Source organism: Lathyrus oleraceus, chromosome 7 (assembly GCF_024323335.1).
Source record: "Lathyrus oleraceus cultivar Zhongwan6 chromosome 7, CAAS_Psat_ZW6_1.0, whole genome shotgun sequence".
In the NCBI taxonomy this organism is placed as follows: domain Eukaryota; kingdom Viridiplantae; phylum Streptophyta; class Magnoliopsida; order Fabales; family Fabaceae; genus Lathyrus; species Lathyrus oleraceus.
The window spans coordinates 416706570-416729244 of record NC_066585.1 but is presented as its reverse complement, the minus strand read 5'-3'; the positions used below and the strand labels follow the sequence as shown (position 1 = coordinate 416729244).

General features: G+C 37.5%; 2 protein-coding genes across 2 annotated transcripts; both read left to right on the top strand.

The window, feature by feature from the left end:
• The first annotated feature begins 396 nt into the window (after window positions 1-396).
• On the top strand, window positions 397-840 carry LOC127104132 (uncharacterized mitochondrial protein AtMg00860-like). Its single transcript, XM_051041337.1, has one exon. The coding sequence runs from the start codon at window positions 397-399 to the stop codon at window positions 838-840; it is 444 nt and encodes a 147-aa protein (XP_050897294.1).
• A 6987-nt stretch (window positions 841-7827) lies between these two features.
• LOC127104131 (SUMO-activating enzyme subunit 2-like) lies at window positions 7828-9504 on the top strand. Its single transcript, XM_051041335.1, has one exon. The coding sequence runs from the start codon at window positions 7828-7830 to the stop codon at window positions 9502-9504; it is 1677 nt and encodes a 558-aa protein (XP_050897292.1).
• Window positions 9505-22675: the final 13171 nt, after the last annotated feature.

The following is a 22675-nucleotide window of genomic DNA, read 5'->3' as shown; positions in this document are numbered from 1 at the left end:
ATCCATTTTTTAGGATTGATGATTTGATGTACCAGTTGGTAGGTGCTTGTGTGTTTAGCAAGATAGATTTGCGTTCGGGTTATCATCAAATTTGTATGAAGCTTTATTCAGAAGTCTGCATTTAGAACAAGGTATGGTCATTACGAGTATTCGGTAATGCCGTTTAGGGTGTCTAGTGCGCCTGGACTGTTCAAGGAGTACATGAATAAGATCTTTCATATGTATTTAGATCGGTTTGTGGTTGTGGTTATAGATGACATCTTAATATACTTGAAGACTGAGAAAGAGCATGTGGAATATGTGAGAGTTGTATTACATACATTGAAAGAGAACCAGGTGTATGCGAAGTTATCCAAGTGAGAGTTCTGGTTGTGAGAAGTGAATTTCCTTGGTCACATGATTTCTAGTGGTGGTATAGTTGTGGATCCATCGAAGATAGATGTTGTGTTACAATGGGAGAATCTGATGTCTGTTATGGAGATTAGAAGTTTTCTTGGGTTGGATGGTTACTACAGGAAGTTCATTGAAGGTCTTTTGAAGTTAGCGTTGACTTTGACTCAGTTGACTCGAAAGGGTCATGCCTACGTTTGGGATGTGCATTGTGAAGAAAGTTTACAAGAACTCAAGAAGAAGTTGACATCGACTCCAATTTTGATTTTGTCTAATCCAAGTGAATTCTTTGTTGTGTATTATGATGCTTTGAAGATAGGTCTAGGAGGTTGGCTAATGCATAATGGTCAAGTTATGGCTTATTCTTCTACACCGTTGAGAGTTCAGGAAAGGAACTACCCTACATATGATATTGAGTTAGCAACTGTGGTATTCACGTTGAAGATTTAGAAACCTTATTTGTTTGGATCCAGATTTAAAGTGTTCAGTGATCACAAGAGTTTGAAGTATTTATTTTATCATAAGGAGTTGAATATGAGTCAGAGAGGATGGCTCGAGTTTTTTAAAGATTATGATTTTGGCCTGAGTTAACATTCAGGTAAAGCTAATGTTTTAGCTGGCGCATTGAGTAGGAAGTTGTTGCATATGTCGATGTTGATGGTCAAAGAGTTGGAATTGATTGAGCAATTCTGAGACATGAGTTTGGTATGTGAAGAGACACTTAATAATGTGAAGTTGGGAATGTTAAAGCTGACCAGTGGTATCCTTGAAGAGATCAGAAAGGGTTAGAAGACTGATATGGATTGGTTGACTGACTTATGTTAATCAATCAAGATAAGGGTGGTGACTTCAGAATTGATGAAAATGGTGTTATGAGTTTAAGAGACAGGGTTTACATGCTAGATTTACCCGAGCTTAAGAATAATATTCTTAAGGAGGGTCACTAAAGTGAGTTGAGTATTCATCCTGGTGCCCCACTAAAATGTATCAAGACTTAAAGAATTGTTTTGTTGGCCAAGAATGAAGAAGGAAGTAGCTGAGTTTGTGTATGCTTGTTTGACTTGTCGAAAGTCGAAGATTGAACATCAGAAGTCATTGAGTTTGATGCTACCATTGAGTATTCCTAAGTGGAAATGGGATATAATTTCCATGGACTTCTTGACAAGTTTGTCGAGGATGACGAAGGGATATGATTCCATTTGGGTGATTATTGACAGGGTGAATAAATTGACTCATTTCATATCGATTAAGATCAATTATCCTTTGCAGAAGTTGGTTGAGTTGTACATTGAGAAGATCGTTAGCTTGCATGGTATTCCATCGAGCATTATGTCGGATAGAGATCTGAGGTTCACGTCGAGGTTTTGGAAGAGTTTTCAAGAGGCATTGGGTACTAAGTTAAAATTGAGTTCTTCTTATCATCCGCAGACAGATGGTCAAATAAAGAGGATTATTCAATCCTTGGAGGATTTGTTGAGGGATTGTGCTCTAGAACAATGAGGTGCTTGGGATAACTCCTTGTCACTGATTGAGTTCACTTACAATAATAGTTTCCATTTTAGTATTGGGATGGCCCCGTTCGAGGCATTGTATGGTAGGAGGTGTAGGACACCTCTGTGTTGGTATGAATCTGGAGAGAGTGCAATGATTGGACCTTAGATTGTGCGACAAACTTCTGAGAAGATCAAGATAATCCAAGAGAAGATGAAAGCTTCACAGAGTCACCAGAAGAGTTACCATGATAAGAGGAGGAAATCACTTGAGTTATAAGAGGGAGACCATGTGTTTTTTAGAGTTACTCTAGTAACCAGTGTTGGTCGAGCCTTGAAGTATTGAAAGCTCACGCCATGTTTTATTGGTCCGTACCAGATCTTGTAGAGGATATGAGAGGTGGCATATAAGATTGCCTCACCATCACCGTTTGCTAATCTTCATGATGTGTTTCATGTGTCTTAGTTGAGGAGACACTTTCCAGACCCGTCTCATGTGATCCAAGTGGACGATATACAAGTGGGGGAGAACCAGATTATTGAGGCATCACCCATGCAGATACATGATCGGGAGGTGAATAAGTTACGTGGTAAAGAGATTGTATTGGTTAAGTTAGTGTAGGGAGGAATAGCTGGTGGAAGAAGAACTTAGGAGCTGGAGATTCAGATGAGAGAGTCGTATCTGACTCTGTTTCCTTCAGGTAATTTCGAGAGTGAAGTGTTTTCTAAGTGGGGGAGATTTGTAACACCCCAAATTCGATTAATTAATTTGATTAAAATGTTTAGAATTTTATTTGATTAATTGGTGTTTTAATTATCTATTGTGTGGTTATGGGGGAAATATTCTTTAAGCAGATGTATAGAGAGAGTAAGAGCTTGACATAGTTGCTTAGAATTAATTAGAATGTTAATTAATTATTAGAATAATTCGTATTTTATTTAAATTAATTAAATAAAATAGTAAAATGATATAATTTAGCCAATATGGAGAATTTGGAGAAATATATGGGAGCAAGGAGTTATGGAGTTGGGGAAATAGTGTGAATTAAGAAAATTGAGGATTAATGAGGTAATTGGAAGGAAGTGTGTAGAAAACCCTAATTTACCTTTGGAGTAAGAACAATTGGAGAGTTTTTATATAAAACATAATTTTATGGTGAGAAGAAGAAAAAGGCTATGGCAAAAAGGAAGACGTCATTGGTAGAGCGTGAAATGGCATATTGCTGGAAAATCCAAGGCAATGGGGGGAGAAAGGGATACTAATTAGGTGTATTGCATGATTGGGTAGTAATGAGAAGTACTTAATCTCATTAGGGTTCTAAGCTTTCTTTTGATGACTTATTACATGATGAATTTTATGGAAATTGATCGTTGATTTTGTGTTTTATAAGTGTTGTTATGATTGAATCAATGTTTGAATAATCATGAATATATGATGAAATTGATGAAAAAAGTGATTTATATGTTAATGATTACGCTAGTATGATTAAGTGTTAAAAATCATGTTTGAGTCTATTAAATTTGTGAGAAATAATTTGGAATGATCTATGAGAGTTTTGAGAAGAGAGGGATGAAGATAGTATGAGAGAATCTGATTTTTTTTAGAAATATTGCAATGTCAATCGATGACATTCCTAGTCAATCGATTGCGTGCCTTCAAAAAGTGAAAAAAAAATAAGCATTGCAATTGATTGCAGGGGGATTACAATCGATTATAATGCATGGAAATATGATTTTTTTCAAATTCAGTAGCTAGACGCATGTGATGGAAATCGATTGACACCCCATGTCAATCGATTGTTCTTAGTCAATTTTCCAAAATTCTGTTTTGTCTCTTGCTGCACTATCCGATGATTTTGGCAGTAACTTATGTTCCATAAGTCCAAATGAGACGTCGTTCAAAGTGTTGGGAAGCTAACATGAAGAGCTACCTCATGGTAGTGCTTGGTAAATTGTTTGAATTATACTCATGTGTCTACTATGGAAATGTTTCTGATAATTTGTATGATCGGTAAGCAAATTGTTAAGTTTATACAATGATGTGTTGTTGTTTTGTTGAAGTAACACAAATGAATACTTATGAAGTTATATTTTTTGAGTTGCTTCTGTTTGTTGTTGTTTATTATTGTCGTAACATTGATTAATTATTTCCTATGATGAATGATGTTGTGCAGAAATGGTGAGATGTGCATGATGATTCTTTTGGTGAACATTTTTTTGTAAAAATGTGTGTTGTTAAGAGTCATGCATCATAGTGTACGGTCTTCGGTTCAATTTTGGTGTGCTCTGGTCCGATAGTATGGATTAGGAGCGAGTAGCTAGTTCTAGTAAGGAATTAGTGAAACGTTACCTATGGTGATGGTAACGAACTTTGGTGTGCTCTGATCCGATGATGGAGATCAAGAGCGAGTGGCTGGTGAAGAGTTACCTATGGTGATGGTAATAATTCAGTGTGCCATGGTCCTAATGTGGGGATTGGGAGCGAGATGAACCTGAGTGTTCATGAATGGTACCACATCCATAATGAGTTAATTGTGAAGTACATTTGCATACATGATTACATATGTGGTTTATTATTCATGATGTTTTTGATTGGATGTGAACTTGTATATGTTGTTGAGAAGGTTGTGAGACTATGTGGTTGTTAAGTGTGTGCTTATTGTATGGTCTCTACCTTAGTATTCTTCATACTATTTATATTGGTTTGTTGTTTCTCACCCTTTTAATTTCATGTTGTCTACCATGGACATCTTGTAGATAACTCAGGAGTAGAGTTTGATGTTATAAGTGGAAGTTAGTTTCAGAAGTTATTTCATTTAGTTTTATCGTTGTTTTAGAAGTTTTGCTCTGATCCTGCAACATCGGGGTTGAGAATGTTTGTTTGCTTATTATGTTTTGTTGGAGTTTAAGTGCTTTAACTGGTTTATGTAAAAGTTGTTCAAGAGTTGAATATGATAAATCTTTATTTTGAAAACAATTTATTATAATTTGAAGATTGAGACTAAAGTCTAAGTTGCAATGTTTTATTATTTGAAATATTATTGATACCGCCACAATGATACCCTGGTTGAAGGTGAGTGTGTGATGACAGGTGTGGTATAACGTTAATATTTTCTTCTACGTGTTAATAAAATGTTTTATTTGTCAAAGGATTATTGTTGGTGACACCTTATATTGTCGAGTGTATATAAGTTTTGGGGCTTAGGGTGTTACATGTAACAGTCCCCACTTTGAACCAGACTCACAATTCAACTCTATATGCATACGGTACTGACTCAACATTTGGTTTTTCATACGAACCAGGTCCCCTCTCTTAACCACGAGCCCCCACTATGAGCTTGGTACAAGTCACTAGTCCCTACTCTGAACTCGTGACTTGCCTCTTTCACAACAACGATAACATATGATGTATGACATATAATCATACAATAACAATAACACAATCGATTAATACAACTCACTCTAACTATAAACAACCATACAACAACAACATAGTAAGGATTATAACCCTAAGGTGAGTGTAACCCATCGTGCATTTAATGCATTACAAGTAGTTCTCACTCCGAACCACTCTTCTCATCTATTATCGGCAAGCATGTACAATAATTCACACAATTATACATATAATTCACATCATATATTCACATACTGAACATACATTCACCCATAAATTATCTCACAAGGCACTACCATGAGACACCTCTGCGCATTAGCTCTCCAACACTTCAAACGACACCTCATTTGAGCTTACGGAATTAAAGTTATAGCAAAAATAGTCAGGTAATAAAACATGGTTCAATTAATTTTTTTTATAAAAATAAGGCTATCATCAATCGATTGACATGGGATGTCAATCAATTGACATCAAAACCTTTTATACACTTCCTTTCTATTTGTTTTGCCTTTGGGCTACATACAATCAATTAATTTCTTGTATTAATCGATTGTCATAGTTAAAATTTCCATATTTTTCTAAAATAACACACGTGTAATCGATTGACATATGGTGTCAATCGATTGACATAAGCCCATAATGCAAAAATACTAGTTTTCTCGCACGTGCTCCATCTTCATCTCTGTCTCTCACACCTCATCCCAACCCTCATTATAACATTCAAAACATAGTAATTGCACATTCTATTATGACCAACACATCAATTACTCATTAATTAACATTAATTCATCATTTTTATCATGAATGACTCAATTATGTTCATACCCTAAAACACCCAATTGTCACACAAATTCAGCGTCCAATTAGTTAACTCATGAACATGAAGCAACACAACATCACATACGAAATTCACATCAGTTCATGACATACATCAGAATCACACACGTCATTTATCATATTATCATCAAACAATAAAGAAAAGAAAAACCGTATTAGAGGTTAATGGATCTCTACCATTTCATGATTAAGGCACCCTAATATGAATAATCTCCCCCCTTACCTTATAATTCCAGCAAAAGCAACCTTCTATGTGATCTCCTTTCCAAAGCTCTAGCTCTCTCATCAAAAGCTCTTGCTCTCTAACCTTCTCTTTTCACGTTCTGTCAAAATGCTCTAAAAACCCTATTTGTTCTAATTTTCTAAAAATATATACTAAGCCAATTAAATTCCTCAAAAATGTAATTTTGGACTAACTAAACATCAACTTCTCTCCACTAACCACCTAATTCTCTCTACTATTATCTCAATTCTATTAATTTAATTAATTAAATTCCACAAAGACTAATTAAATTAGCATAATTCACCACAAGTGCCGCCACAAACAAAACAAAATCACATAAAATAATTAATTAAATAATTTAATCAATTGAATCTAATAAATAAGTAAATAAACGATTAATTAAATTAGGGCGTTACACCTCTCCCCCACTTAAAGAATTTCCTCCCTCAAAAATTAACTGACGGGAAAAGCTCTGTATAAGACTCTCTCATCCTACTCTCGAGCTCCCACGTCACTCTGCCACCAACATGACCTCCCCAAACAACCTTCAATGAAGCAATCTACTTGCCTTGCAAGTGCTTCACTTCATGATCCTCAATCGTCAACGGTAAAGTCTCAACTGTCAAATTGTCTCTAACTTCCACATCATCCAATTGGATCACAAGAGATAGATCGGGAATGTATTTTATTAGTTGAGACACATGAAACACATCATTAAGATTCAAAAGATACGGAGGCAATGCAACTCGATAGGCAGCCTCTCTTACCCTCTAAAGAATCTGAAATGGACCAATGAAATGCGATGTAAGCTTCTTAGACATCAACACATGACCAACACCGGTTAATCCAGATGGCATCACATCCCTCAGTCATGTTTAATAAACTCGTCAGAAAATCCAAGGAAATCATGTCCCACTTCCACTCATGAATGCTCAATGGTTGCATCATTCCTGATGACTTCTGGTGTTCAATCTTCGACTTTTGGAAAGTCAAACACGCATAAACGAATTCGTTTACTTCCTTATTCATTTTTGGCCACCAAAACATTTTCTTTAAGTCTTGATACATTTTAGTAGCACCAGGATGAACACTCAGACCACTCCTATGTCCTTCTGTCATACCCCGATTTTGGTCCTGAAAATTTTTCCCCATCAATCACTCGTTTGCATTCTTTCTTCATTCACATTCATATCCTCCATTTCATGTTCATATTTCTACATTTCATATTCGAAATTTTTATTCATATTTCTTCATTCACATTGGAAAATTTTCCATTTCATATTCAAGAAATTCCACGTATTCATTCATTCATTCATTCAATTTTAATCATCCATTTACATGGCATGTGGATAAAGTATCCCATCACATGAATATCGGGAAGTTCTAAGGTACAAGAGAACAATTTTGTTTTGCCACAAGGTCACCCATTTTTTTCATTCACATCAAATATTACAATCATTACGAGTCATATAATTTACAAATTTACAAAAAAAATGGCATTTAGACCAAATCCAACCAGCCCCAAGACGTATCCGGTCTGTACTATCACTAGTGCTCCATCAAAGTTTGTTCAGTGCATTATGTGGGCAAAGGAGTTACTATTTTCCAAGTTATTTGGGGACAAGAATCAAGACAATGATTTAAATGTTCGCTCAAGTGATGCTACCAGCTCGTCAAAAAATGTAGATGATATATTTGAACATAACAATGATGAAGATATTACTCAATATGGAAGGAAAATATTTCATCATGTATTTGGTTACAACATTGAATTAGCTTTGTCCAATGAGGAGACATGGAAAAATCGAAATAGACCTAAACCTATATACAGCAAGGATGTCCTTTCTGATGATTTGGCTAAACAGAATGGAAATCTGGACAACTATAATGCTTGTGGTGATGGATTATCAGTTTCTGCCATGCCATCTTTGGGCATGAAGAACCCACAAGATGTATGGAGTCTTAGAGAAAATTCTAGAATACTTCTTGAAGCACTGAGACTATTATTCACGAAAAGAGACAAGGAGGTTGGCAATCTAAGCTTTGATAAAGACGACCAGTTGGCTGTAGAATTTGTTATTGCAGCTGCAAACATACGGGCTGCTTCATTTGGCATATCTCTACACAGTCTTTTTGAAGCTAAAGGAAATGCTGGTAACATTGTGCATGTTGTGGCGACAACAAATGTTGTTATTGCTGGTTTGATTATCATTGAAGCAATTAAGGTGCTGAAAAATGACGTTAATAGATATAGAATGACATATTATATGGAACGCCCATCAAGAAACCTGTTGCTTATGCCAGTGGAGCCATTTGAACCAAACAAATCATGTTATGTTTGCTCTGAGAGTCCGGTATTGCTTGAAATAAATACAAACCACTCAAAGTTGAAGGACGTTGTTGAAAAGATCATCAAGGCTAAGCTTGGGATGAACCTTCCACTTATTATGAATGCTTCAAACCTTCTCTATGAGGCTGGTGATATTGAGGACGACATGGTTGCAATTTATGATGCCAATCTTGAAAAGGTCCTAGTTGAGTTTCCTTCTCTTGTAACTGGTGGTACAATGCTTATAGTAGAGGATTTTCAACAGAAATTGAAATGTGATATCAATATAAAACACAGAGAGGAATTTGATGAAGAGAAAGAACCTGATGGAATGGTTCTCTCAGGATGGATAGCAACCGCAAAAATAACGACCTTCACTAATTGTGCGGGACGCCTTTTGACATTTACAAATAGCCGGTTCAATAGTGATTTTAGCCTTAATGCAATTGCATTTCTTCGTTTCTATGCAGTCAGAATTGTTGATGGAGGACTTGTATGCAATAAGAAGAGCAGTATTGATGGCTCATCAGTTGTATTATCAAATGGTGTTTCTGATGTACAAGATCTTACCGATAACGATGATCACGTGTCCTTTTGGATTCCTTTGTTATCAGGGTTGTCAAAATTAACTTCTGATCCAAGATCAGTGATCAAAAAGAGTTCGTTGGAGGTTCTTTTTAACATTTTGAAGGATCATGGCTATCTATTCTCACGCACATTTTGGAATAGCAGTTTTTGTTCTGTTGTTTTCCTTGTATATAACTCAGTATGTGGAAAACGAGACATACCAGAGGGTCATTGTTCATCTTCAGTATCTGTGCATACTGAAGGAGACACATAGGATTCTGAGACTTCTCCGGTAGCATCAGAATGTTTAATAGATTTGTTTGTCACCTTCTTTGATATGGTGAGGTCTCAGCTACCAGGTGTTGTATCCGTACTGACAGGGTTCATTAGAAGTCCTGTTCAGGGTCCAACTAGTACTGGAGTTGCTGGATTAGTGCGTCTCACTGGTGACCTTGGTAACAGGCTTTCAGAAGAAGAATGGAAAGAGATTTTTCTGTGTTTGAAAGATGCAGCTACATCAACAGTGCCTGGATTCCTAAAGGTTTTGAGAACCATGAGTAATGTCGAAGTACTTAAATTTTCACACTCTCCTGCCACATATGTTGTCTCAAGAACAAAGAATTATATTGCTATGCAGCTACTTATTTTACAGGTTACAACTGATCTATACAAAAAACACCAACAATCCTTATCAGCAGACAACATCAAACACAACAAGTTCGGCGTAAATTCACCAAGTTTACGATGTACATGAAAAGCATGAACAAGGATCAAAATCTTACAATTTGTTGCCTTGGGAGTCCTGGACCAGTCTGCGATCGAACATTATGACAATGTCAATTCGGCAGCATATGAGGATGACAGCCATGGAAGGGATGGCCGGCATGGATATCTTTGCAGTGATAAAACTGGAACTCTAACTGTGACAAAAATCTTGTTGAGGTTTTTGCAAAAGGAGTGGATGCTGAAACCGTTGTTTTGATGATCGCTTGAGCTTCAAGACTGGAAAATCAAGATGCAATAGACACCGCCATAGTTGTGACGCTAGCTGATCCAAAGGAGGCACGTGCTGGTGTACAAGAAGTGCATTTCCTTCCATTAAATCCCACCAATAAGCGAACATCAGTGACTTATACTGATCAAGAGGTTAAAATACATAGAGTGAGCAAAGGTGCACCAGAATAGACCCCAAACCTGGCACACGATGAGACCGACTTTGAGCGTAAGATTTCGAAGCAAGAGCTATCCTGCATAAATGAAGAAAATACAAGCTTGAATGATAAGATATTGGGATTTCCAAAAGAAATAGAGTGATATTTGTCAAAAAACTTCATCAATAAAGGTCTCCTCACATGATCCTGCAACGTCATGACATCATATGAGGACAACGTCACATGAGCCAACCATGCTAACTTTGTGAAATGGTCTATTCACTAGCCGGCACACCAAGAAACCAAGCCTGCGGCATCCCGTTGCCAAACCTACCAATTCACAATGCAATTGTCAGTTGAACATGGCACCAACAACAGGTTGTAGCAGGAAATTATTGCAATCCTGTACCAGTTACATTTCCTACCTTTTCACTTGAATCACCACCATTTTTCCAAGTGCAAAAGAGACCTTTACTTCTTTAGCTTCCATGCTTTCAAAAGGAATCAAAAGTTGGCTCTGCTGTTTACCTCTTTCCGTTGAAATTGAAATCAATAATGCACGATTGCTGGCGACGGAATCAAGGCGGAGGTCTTCCATGTGGGACTTGATAAATTACTGAGATTTGAACTGTGATTATTGTTGCTCCCATTCCAGTGGTTTTGATGCAATTTGTTTGGTGAAAGCAATAGCAAATGTCACAAAAGTCAGTACCCAAAACAAAAAAATCAAAATAGAAACTCAACTCAAGTCTTTGAAAACAAGGAGTCAAGAAGTGTTTAAATTGAGCATTTTCAAATACATCAGTAAAAGTGAGTTTTGCCTAAAGGTAAAAACGGACTTCCCATCACGGCATGTGAGCATTTACAGCGGTAACAAACTCATTAGCAAGTTCAAAAAACAATGTTTTAAGGACTACAGACAAAAATTCACCTGTTACCAATGGTGAAGTTTGGAGATGGAAAGGATTGAGGGAGGGACCACCGAGCTTGAATAAGGACAAAAAACTCCCAGCATCCTCCGTACGAAGCCTCCACTACTCTAAAAAACAAACACGGCAGAGAGGTCCGGTATAAAAAGGGGTTACTATTCACGAAACCCTAATAACTTTGGGAACGGTGAAAACGGCGAATCCATAAAAATCCAAGAGGCGACGAACCTTAGGAGAGGCAACGAAATCGATTCGGGCGATTCTTGAGAGCTCAAGCAAAGTAGCTGAGGCGTCGATTCCGGAAGAGGAAGAAGAGAGAGAACCGCATACTTGTCTATTCGCTTCCAAGGCATACCGACGGTAGATTTCTCGCTCTTTCTTCATCTCGTTTTCGGTATCATAAATGTGCGTATATCTTCCTTTTTCTTTCATAACTGTGAATCGCTGTTCTTTTTGAGGTTGAGTTTTGGTTAGGGTGAGGAGAAGTGTTTTTCTTCTTTGATGGAGAGGTTTTGTGTGAAGGTATCAGAGTGAGGAGAGAAAGTTTGAGGTGGAGGGTTAACTGGATCGTGCTTGTGGATCCGGATAACCTGGTTTGGATCCCCCCCCCCTTTTGGGCTTTGTGGGGCGACCACACGTCCCTTTCCTTTTAGCTTGCTGCGCCCTGATGGACCTTCCGGACATTCAGGGCCCATTTAACATTTTTTTTAATTTGGTCATTTATTTATTTATTTTGTTTATGTATTTGAGTGGCTGTTACAGTAACAACTGGTTGTCCATGGTCAAGTGGAGGAAGGTTTATCTTGCCTTCCTCGAGGTAGTGGGTTCGATACCCATATATAGCATTTTGTTTCTTTTAGCATTCAATTTTTTCATGTTTATGTTTTATTACGATTTCTCCTACACTCATAGTTTCATTATCACTTAATAACACAAATTTGGTTTCCTTTAATTTCATCATCCATTCAAAACCGCTTTAAAAATATAAATCACCTAATTCTCGATTCAATGTCGAGCCCATTTCCATACCCCTGTAAGTCGATTGCTTTTAAGCATCGCCATCAACCTCACATAGCTTACTCTTGGGCTTTCTTACAATGAGACAGATCCCTTGCACTTACACTCATACATCGCATTGTTTATTGTTTGGGCCCGATTTAATTATTTCATGACTTGGAATCCCTATTTGACAAAATGTACCCCACTCCCCCGATGTGTAATAATTTTATACTGTTTTATTTCTTTATTGCTTGACTATTTAGTTAGCTACTAACACAAGAATAAAATCAACCATTTCCAAAATATCAAAAAAAATAAGACTCGATCCAATGTCGAGTATTTTCTCAATAAACAAATCAATCCATTTCTTCCTCCCATTCCATTCCATTTCTTTCAAAACTTCATCAAATATTTGATCCAACGTCAAGCCATTTTTCATAATCAGAACTCAAAAAATATTAATTCATATTTAAGATCTTTTCAATAAAGATGGAAATGGAACATGGTGGATACCACGCACTCCTGAGACTAGGGTTCGAGGTGGATGCCTCGCCTATCTTAGCTCTCGCCGTCATCCAAATTTATCTATTCTGTTTTCTCTCAAACACTCATTCAAATCTTTCTCAATCGCTCATCAATGCTTGATCCAATGTCAAGTCATTTTCACAACAAAACTCAAAATACTTAATTCCTATCTAAACACTTTTCAATAAAGATGGAAATGGAACGTGGTGGATACCATGCACTCCTGAGATTAAGATTCGAGGTGGATGCCTCGCCTATCTTAACTCTCGCCATCATCCAAATTGTCAATGTGGTTTCTCCAAACCCTTTCTCAATCAAACCTCAAAAACACTTAATTCTTATTAAACATTTTTGCAAATAAGATGGAAATGGAACGTGGTGGATACCACGCACTCTTGAGGCTAGGATTCGAGATGGATATCTCGCTCATCCAAGTTCTCGCCATTATTCAAAACACATCAAACCAATCAATTCCTTTTCTCGCCGCCGTGCGATTAACCCTTCAAACCCTTTTACAAACGAAAGGTACTTTGTTTCAAAACAATGCAAGGAAATGTTTCTCCACCTGTTTTGGGTAGTCCAACAATGTTTTCGTCGATTTGACACAAAGTAGCTTTTGCTAAAATCGACCAACAAACAAACATTTTTCTACCCAGAACTACGTAAGCCTTGATTTCTCTATTGAGATACGTAGGAGCAGGATTTGTAAATCTTGTCAGGCCCACTAATAAAAAACTTAGGTTTAGTCCTTCGTCAAAAATCCAAAAACATTCTCCTCTCTTCTATTCTTTATTTCCCACTTAATAACTTAAAGCCTAACATTTCAACTAACATTAATGCACACAGCTGACCTAATGGTTCCCGTTGAGTACAACGGACGTGAGAGGTGCTAATACCTTCCCCTTGCGTAATCGACTCCCGAACCCTGATTTGGTTGCGACGACCATAATCATTGTCATTTTGTCTTGGGTTTTATCGATATTTCCCCTTTCCTTTTTAGGAATAAATAAAGTTCGGTGGCGACTATGTTCATTCCATCATTGCAAGTGTGCGATCGCGCTTCGCTTATGTCGTATCCCCCATTTCTCATGAGGTATGACACCTTCTTTAAGAATACTCTTCTTAAGCTCAAGCAGATCAGGTACACAAACTCTATCTCTGAATCTCATCACACAATTTCTATCAATCCTGAAATCACATCTTTTTACCTTGATTGACTAACACTAGCCGATCAACCAACCCATATCGAATTTCTGACCTTCTCTTATCTCTTTAAGGATACCACTCTCATACCCTAATTTTAACCTTAAGATCCCACTTACCATTTGCATCCTTGCATACAAACAAGATCACATCTTGGTCATCACCCACTATTTATATCGAAGACATAGAGGAGTTGCAAGAACCTTTGGATAGGACGAAGCAAGAGAAGGATGCTTGGGAAGACAACTTTCACGCTTCAAACCTCGAGAAGATAAAATTGCAGAAACAGTTAAAGGAAAAGGACGACTTGATAGAGTTGCTTGAGCAGCGTGCTATGAAGAGGTCAAGGGACCAAAAGGATTTTTTTCCTCTAACAATTCATCATCTACTCATCTTCCTACTTCTGGTGTTTGGAAAGGCATTGTAGATCGGCTTGTAATGGAGAAGGATGCCATAAAGAGCAACTATGAAAGAGAGATCAAAAAACTTCACAAGAAGTATCAGCTTCGAGTTGGGTCATCATCGGATATGATTCCATAGACCTAGTTTCTTTCCACTTATGCTTTAGGATTATTAAGATTGTACTTCAGATTGTAATCCTTTCCATTATTAATAAAATAAGATTTTTAGTATTTCAAAATGTGTTATTTCCTTTTATGATGTTTGCAATTGGCTTTATATCTTGAAGTTCCTTGAAAACATTGCATTTGCATTTTCATATCATGCATCATGTTGCATCTTGGTATTTCCTTTTTTATTTAAGTTTGCCAGGTGTCTTATTTCTTCCTTTTCTTGGTCTTTGTTCATACAAGATGTCTCACCAGTACAACACCCTATCTAATCAACAAAAGAAGATGGATTTTATAGAACAAGAGAATCGTGAACTCTGTGAGGAAGTGACTACTTTGAGGTAAAGATTTGAAAGGCTCACTGCTATGATGGAGGTTATGGTGGTTGCTCAGAATCATCCCCCTCCTCCTCCTCAAACTCCACTTCAGAGGACTATGATTTCTGAAATCATCTCTACGCTCGTTCCTGTGGCTCCATTCAGTGCTCCACAACATCAAATGCCTCTTGGTTTCCTCTAGGGTATGCCTCCTCACTTTATGTCAGAAGGATATCAACCAGCTGTCGAAGTTCCCGTGGCTCAACCGATTATGTATGTACCACCTTCCAAGGTCCATGCTACTCCTTATGTGGAAGAACCTGTTTTACATGGCGATCCGAGTGAAACTGTTGGTGTCTATGAAAGGATAGATGAATTTCAAGATCAGTTTCAAGCTATGCAGAAAGAGATTCAAGCTCTGAGAGGAATATAATTGTTTGGGAAGAATACTCATGATTTGTGCTTAGTTCCTAATATGAAGATTCTGTATAAGTTCAAAGTTCCAGATTTCGAGAAATATAAGGGTAACTCTTGTCCTTTGAGTCATTTGGTGATGTATGTTCGTAAGATGTTGACTCAAACTGATAACCATTAACTGTTGATTCATTAGTTTCAAGATAATTTAATTAGTACTGCTTTAAAGTGGTATATGGGAGTTGATAGCACCCAGATCCGTACTTTCAACGACATAGGTGAAGCTTTTGTTCGTCAGTCCAAATATAATGTTGACATGACACTGAACCGAGATCAACTCCGTGCTCTGTCCCAAAAGGATAAGGAAACTTTCAAAGAGTACGCGCAAAGATGGAACGAGATTCCCGTGCAGGCCAGTTCTCCACTAGAATGTCGACTTAAACTGATAACCATTGAAATTCTGGTATCAGATATGAGATGTCGAAGATAATGTCACGACACTAATATCTGAGTAAAACAAACAGGATAAAGATAAAGAATAGTAATGCAAGAGACGCAAGAAATTGTTAACCCAGTTCGGTGTAACTCACCTACGTTTGGGGGCTACCAAGCCAGGAAGGAAATCCACTAAATAGAATCAGTTCAAAGACTCTCAGTACACTCCACAAGTTACAGTCTTTTTCACCTAATCTCTACCTGTATGATTTCTACCTAAGACTCTTAGATATGAGATCCCACTCACTCCCCCTCAATCACACCAGTGATTTTAAACAACAATTACTTATGAAAAGAAGACACTCTTCAAAGACACACACTTGATTTTACTTAGCAGCTACAATCAAGCAGACACACACTTGATCTTACTTAACAGCTTCAATCAAGTAGACACACACTCATGCTTAAAAGCTTTGAGTGACAAATTACAACTCAAAAATCAGACAATTCAATCATCTATGGATGAATTGAATGGCTTACAGGTCACACGACCACACAAGACACAAACCCTTATTCTCTCTCAATATTTCGCTCAATATTTCTTGTGTATCAAATCAGGTTTTCCATGTCCTTTTTATAGAAGCTTTCAGCTGGGCTTGGACATCATAAAACCCTAAAACTATTTTCCATTCAAATCTTCTCATGACAGCTGATTAGATCTCTTTGGAAAATAAGTAAACCAGGTTGTAATTAATGATTGAATGCATTTGTAAATCAGATCTTCAATCATACATAGATTGCCATTAAAAGCGCAACCACATAACACATAACATTCACACTAATGTTCTGTGTACAGATGTCATGACATCGGGTCTGACATCCTGGAACAATCCTGCATAATTCCATTTAAAATTTCCAGCAGGTACATAATATCAGATGTCATGACATCGTGTATGACATCCTGAAACAATCCTGCATAATTATATTTTTAAACCACCAGTAGGTACAAGATATCTTATGTTAAGACATCACATGCAACATCTTGTGAACACTCTTTGTTTTACCAAAATTGCTGCCAACACTTAGAACCAACAAACTCCCCCTTTGGAAAATTTTGGCTAAAACATATATCTGTCCATTTTGTTCACAAGAAAAAAACATCAGCAGTTAAACATCATAACAGTGTTTAAGCAGCAGCAGAAGCAAACAGAATTACTAGTTAGCAACTAGTAAAACACACAAATGCACATGGGTACTTCTTCTCCCCCTAAGTCTGTACAACACAGACATCTCCTTCAACAATAACAGCACCTGTAATAACATCACCTGTAACAATCAGAGTCACCCTCTGACATCTGCTTCAACATCACCTATGCACCACAGAGCATGCACAGAACATCAGACATCTCCTCCAACATCTCAATACAGAACATCATCCTATTCCACATCAAACATCTCCCTCACATCATCGGTTGTTCATCTGTTTATCACACCCTGCAGTTCTCCATACACAGCTCCACATAGTTAAAGAACTGTAGTTCTCCACAAAATACCTTATCCCCCTTTTTAGTCAAAATAGGCTAAAGGTGAACAATTAGACACAATAAATGTCAATCAGCCTAGCAGAGAATGTCACAAGAGATGTTATAACATATAAAATGTTAAAACATAAATGTTAGGAGATACAAACCATAATTATACACAACTGTAATAGCTGAGATAATTAGAAATCCATGGAACTCATAAAGAGCCCAAATATTACATCAAGGCATCAGTAAGGACTACCAAAAATTACAAACATTTCAACAGAAAAAAACAACAAATTATCCAAGCTTCCAAAACAGCCACAACAGCATCCAGAATAGTCTTCATAATAGGGGGACCTTCACAACTTAATCTGAGGAAGTAGCATCTTCTTCTTATAAACACCTTGCAAAAATCCTTGCTATTTTTGTCATAAATATCCTCTGGGGTATTAACCACAAACTCCTTTGATTGCTATAGATTCTCATGAATACAAATCCCCAATTTCCCTCTTAAACATTCAAATTGATTAACATCCAAAGCTTTTGTGAATATGTCAGCTAATTGCTTTTCAGTAGTAACATGCTCCAGTGCTATGATCTTATCTTCCACAAGTTCTCTAATGAAGTGATGACGAATATCAATGTGCTTTGTCCTGCTGTGCTGAATAGGATTTTTGGAAATATTTATAGCACTCAGGTTGTCATAGTATAATGTCATGACTTCTTGTGTGACATTGTATTTAGTCAACATTTGTTTCATCCAAACCAGTTGAGAACAACTACTCCCAGCTGCTATGTATTCAGCTTCAGCAGTGGATAAAGATACACAATTTTGTTTCTTGCTAAACCATGATATCAGATTGTTCCCCAAGAAGAAACATCCTCCTGATGTGCTTTTCCTATCATTAGCACTTCCAGCCCAGTCATCATCATAGTAACCAGTCAGCATAGATCCAGATCCATGAGTATATAACATCCCATAGTCACTGGTGCCATTGACATATTTCAGTATACTCTTTACTTAGTTTATGTGACTGACTTTTGGTTCAGCTTGATATCTAGCACAAACACGTACAGCAAATGCAATGTCAGGTCTGCTTGCTGTGAGATATAGCAGACTACCTATCATGCTTTTGTATAGACTTTGATCTACACTAACACCATTTTTATCTTTGGAGATTTTCACATGTGTAGGAGCAGGTGTCCTTTTATGACTTGCATTCTCCATGCCAAACTTCTTAACAATGTTCTTGGCATACTTGCTTTGAGATAGAAAGATAGAATCTTCCATATGCTTGACTTGTAGCCCAAGAAAGTAGGTCAATTCTCCAACAAGGCTCATCTCAAACTCAGACTTCATTTGTCTAACGACATGTTCAACCATCTGATCCGACATCCCACCAAACACAATGTCATCTACATATATTTGTGCCACCATGAGCTTCCCTCCTTCATTCTTCACAAATAGGGTTTTGTCAATACCTCATTTCCTGTATCCATTGTTAGTGAGGAACACTGTGAGTCTCTCATACCAAGCCCTAGGAGCTTGCTTCAACCCATAGAGGGCTTTCTTCAATATGTACACATGCTTTAGAAGATTTGTATCTGTGAACCCTTTAGGTTGTTCAACATATACTTCCTCATTTAAGTAGCCATTCAAGAAGGCACTTTTTACATCCATTTGGAACAGTTTGAATTTCAGAATACATGACACTCCAAGCAATAATCTAATGGACTCAAGGCGAGCTACAGGAGCAAAAGTTTCATCAAAGTCCACTCCTTCAACTTGAGTATATCCTTGTGCTACTAATCTTTCTTTGTTTTTAGTAACAACCCCTTGTTCATCAGATTTATTCTTATACACCCACTTTGTACCTATGACATTTACTCCTTCAGGTCTAGGAACCAGTTCCCATACTTCATTCCTCTTGAATTGACCTAACTCCTCCTGCATGGCATTGATCCAAAACTCATCAGTCAAGGCTTCCTTGACATTCCTAGGTTCAATCTTTGACACAAAGCAGCTATGTGAGATCACTTCCCTTGATCTAGTAGTGACCCCTTTATTTGGATCTCCTATAATGATATCTTTGGGATGATCCTTCTGAACTCTGATGGAGGGTCCCTTGTTGATTTTGTCATCTTCAGGTTCAGCTTGAGGAGGTTCACTTTCCTCATTTTTGTCTGAGAAGTCAGTTGGGGAATCATTCAGAGATGTCTCGACATCGTCTGTGACATCAGTCTGTTGATCATCAACCACAACATTAATAGATTCCATCATTACATTAGTTCTGGAATTAAAGACTCTGTAAGCTCTGTTGTTTGTTGAGTAGCCCATAAATATTCCCTCATCACTTTTGGGATCCATCTTTCTTCTTTGTTCACGATCAGTCAAGATATAGCATTTACTACCAAATACATGGAAGTATTTGACTGTAGGTCTTCTTCCTTTCCAGACTTCATATAGGGTTGTAGGAGTCCCTCTCTTCAATGTCACTCTATTGTGAACATAGCAGGCTGTGTTCATGGCTTCAGCCCAAAAATGGTAGGGCAATTTCTTAGCATGAATCATAGCTCTGGCTGATTCTTGAAGAGTTCTATTTTTTCTTTCCACCACACCATTTTGCTGGGGAGTAATGGGAGATGAGAACTCATGATGAATCCCTTCTGATGAACAAAATTCAGCAAATTTGCTGTTCTCAAATTCCTTCCCATGATCACTTCTAATTTTGATAACAAGACTTTCCTTTTCTCTTTGAAGTTTTAGACAAAGATCCTTGAAGACTTCAAAAACATCATATTTTTCTCTGGAGAAGTCATCCACCACTACATATGCATACTTCTTCCCACCAAGGCTTTCCACTTGTATGGGTCCCATCAAATCCAAATGGAGGAGTTCCAAAACTTTGGTAGTGGTGTCATGTCTGAGCTTCTGGTGTGACATCCTTGTCTGTTTTCTGATCAGTCACCATTTATGCTAGACATTCCACTATTTAACCGTAAATAAGTCAGGTAAATTGTTTAAACTGAAGCATTTTTTAGTTAGATATAAGCTCAATTCTATAATATTAAGTGTGTTGTTACTTATGAGTTTCTTGAGGATATTTTACACTTTTTGGTATGTTAGCAGGTAAAAAAACTAGATTGGAAGCTCAGGGAATCAAACGTCAGATGCGAAATTAAGCCCGAGCAAGAAAACGGAAGAAAAAATCATTTTTTGGAGAACCTGCTGTCCATACGCGTATGGCCTTACATGATACGCGTATGGACCTGCCCAGTACGCGTAGCATACGCATATGACCAGAGGGATGGAAAATCAAGCAAAATAGCAAGCCTCTGGTGATACGCGTATGGGACTGGGCAGTACGCGTACCAGACTGGGCAATACGCGTACCAGCCTGGGCAATACGCGTATCAGAGGCTGTCTTACGTGCAGTACGCGTATGGGACAGCTCAGTACGCGTATGGAGCACAAAATCAGGAAAAGTCCAACTGAATAGCTATTAAGAGGGCAGAACACGATTTTCCGGGGTTGGACGATTTGGAGAGAAAAGAGACGCGTTTTGAGAGCTGGAGACTCTACGATTATCAAAGGATTCATATGTTCAAGAGTTTTCCGACGATTGAAGATTGATTCCTCACGAAATTCTGTAATGACAACAATGTTAATCTTTGTTTTTATTTCGATTATGAGTAGCTAAACCCCCCATTGCTAGGGGGGTGACCCTGATTCTGAATGTGACAGATTTGATGTTTATGAATGCATTGATTATTTCTTCTTTTCCATTGATTTGTTCTTATTACTGTTCTTTATGCTTTATTCGTCGGACCAACGAATGATGATTAATATGAATAGTTTAAGCTGGACAGCGATTATTCATTGATCTGGATAAGAACTTTGGATAGTAAAAATAACCTAGGACTAGGGATTTTCTATCTGACCGGTAATTCTTGATATTTGAATGCTTGAGTATGAACTTAATTATTTATGGACATAGTAATTAGGTTACATAATCAAAGGTCTTTTCACTAAGGAATTAGGAATAGATAATCTTGAGGACCGGAATTAATTGGACAGGAATATTGTCTAAACCTTCATAAATTATATCTGTTACAAGAAGTTTCATTCACCAAACCCTAGCAATCTTCTCTCATTTGTATCTCGCTCAACCTTTTTACTTGTTTTATTTATCTGCAATTGGTAGTATAATTAATCACAACACAAAAACCAAAGGCTTTTGTCTAATTGAAACAATCTATAAACTTTGTGTCGTCAAGCAGTCCTTGAGATCGACAAACGGGGAATTTCCCTTTTATTTCTACAGTGAGAAAAATAGTACACTTGCTATTTTCCCATCAAGTTTTTGGCGACGTTGCCGGGGACTGCCAAAGATAATAGAGTTTATTAATTTATTTTCAATTAGAATTTTGTTGCTCTGCATCCAAAATTTTATTTACTGCTAATTTTATTTTTTATTTTTATTGTTATTATAACTAATTTCTTTCTAATCTGTGTATGCGAGGTAAGGCCTCAGCTGATTTTCATTTTGACGCAGAACCAGAGAGAACATTGCGTGCAAAGCTCAGAGAAGCTAGAAGAAAGAAACTGGCAAACTCTGACACCGAAGAACCGGTCACACCTGGCACACCAGTCTCTGTTCACTCCGAAAAATCTGAGTCAGACACAGATTCACATCCAGACACTGTAAACATGGCTGCAGACCCACCCCCAGCGGAAAGACTTTTAGGTGACTATGGCAGACAGAATAACCCAGCAGTGCGGTTGACCATTGTTAACCAACCTGTTAATGTTGCTCACTTCCAGTTACACCCCTCAACTATCCGTCAGTTAGAAAGCAAACCTTTTGCAGGAAAGATCAATGAGGATGCAAACAAGCATCTGCAGAGGTTTCTGACTATGACTACATCATTAAAAATTGATGGGCATTCTGAAGAGGCAAAGAGATTGGTCATGTTCCCATTCACGTTATCTGAGGACGCTGAGGAATGGTTCTATTCCCTACCCGCAGGAAGCATTACTACTTGGCAACAAATGGAAACAGCATTCTTGAACGAGTATTTTCCTGCTTCTGTGTATATCCGTAAGAGGTATGACATTGTGAATTTTAAACAGAAAGACGGAGAGACACTTGGAGGTGCATACAAAAGATTCAAGAGATGTTTAGTTGCATGTCCTACACATAATCTAGATGAAACTGAACAAATGCAGAATTTTGTAAACGGGCTGAAGATGAAGACTAAGCAACTCATTGATACAACTGCTGGTGGCTCATCTAATTTTTCAACAGCAACCGGTATCAAAAAGATCATCGAAGCTATTGCAGCGAATGAGCATTTGGAATTATATGACCGTACT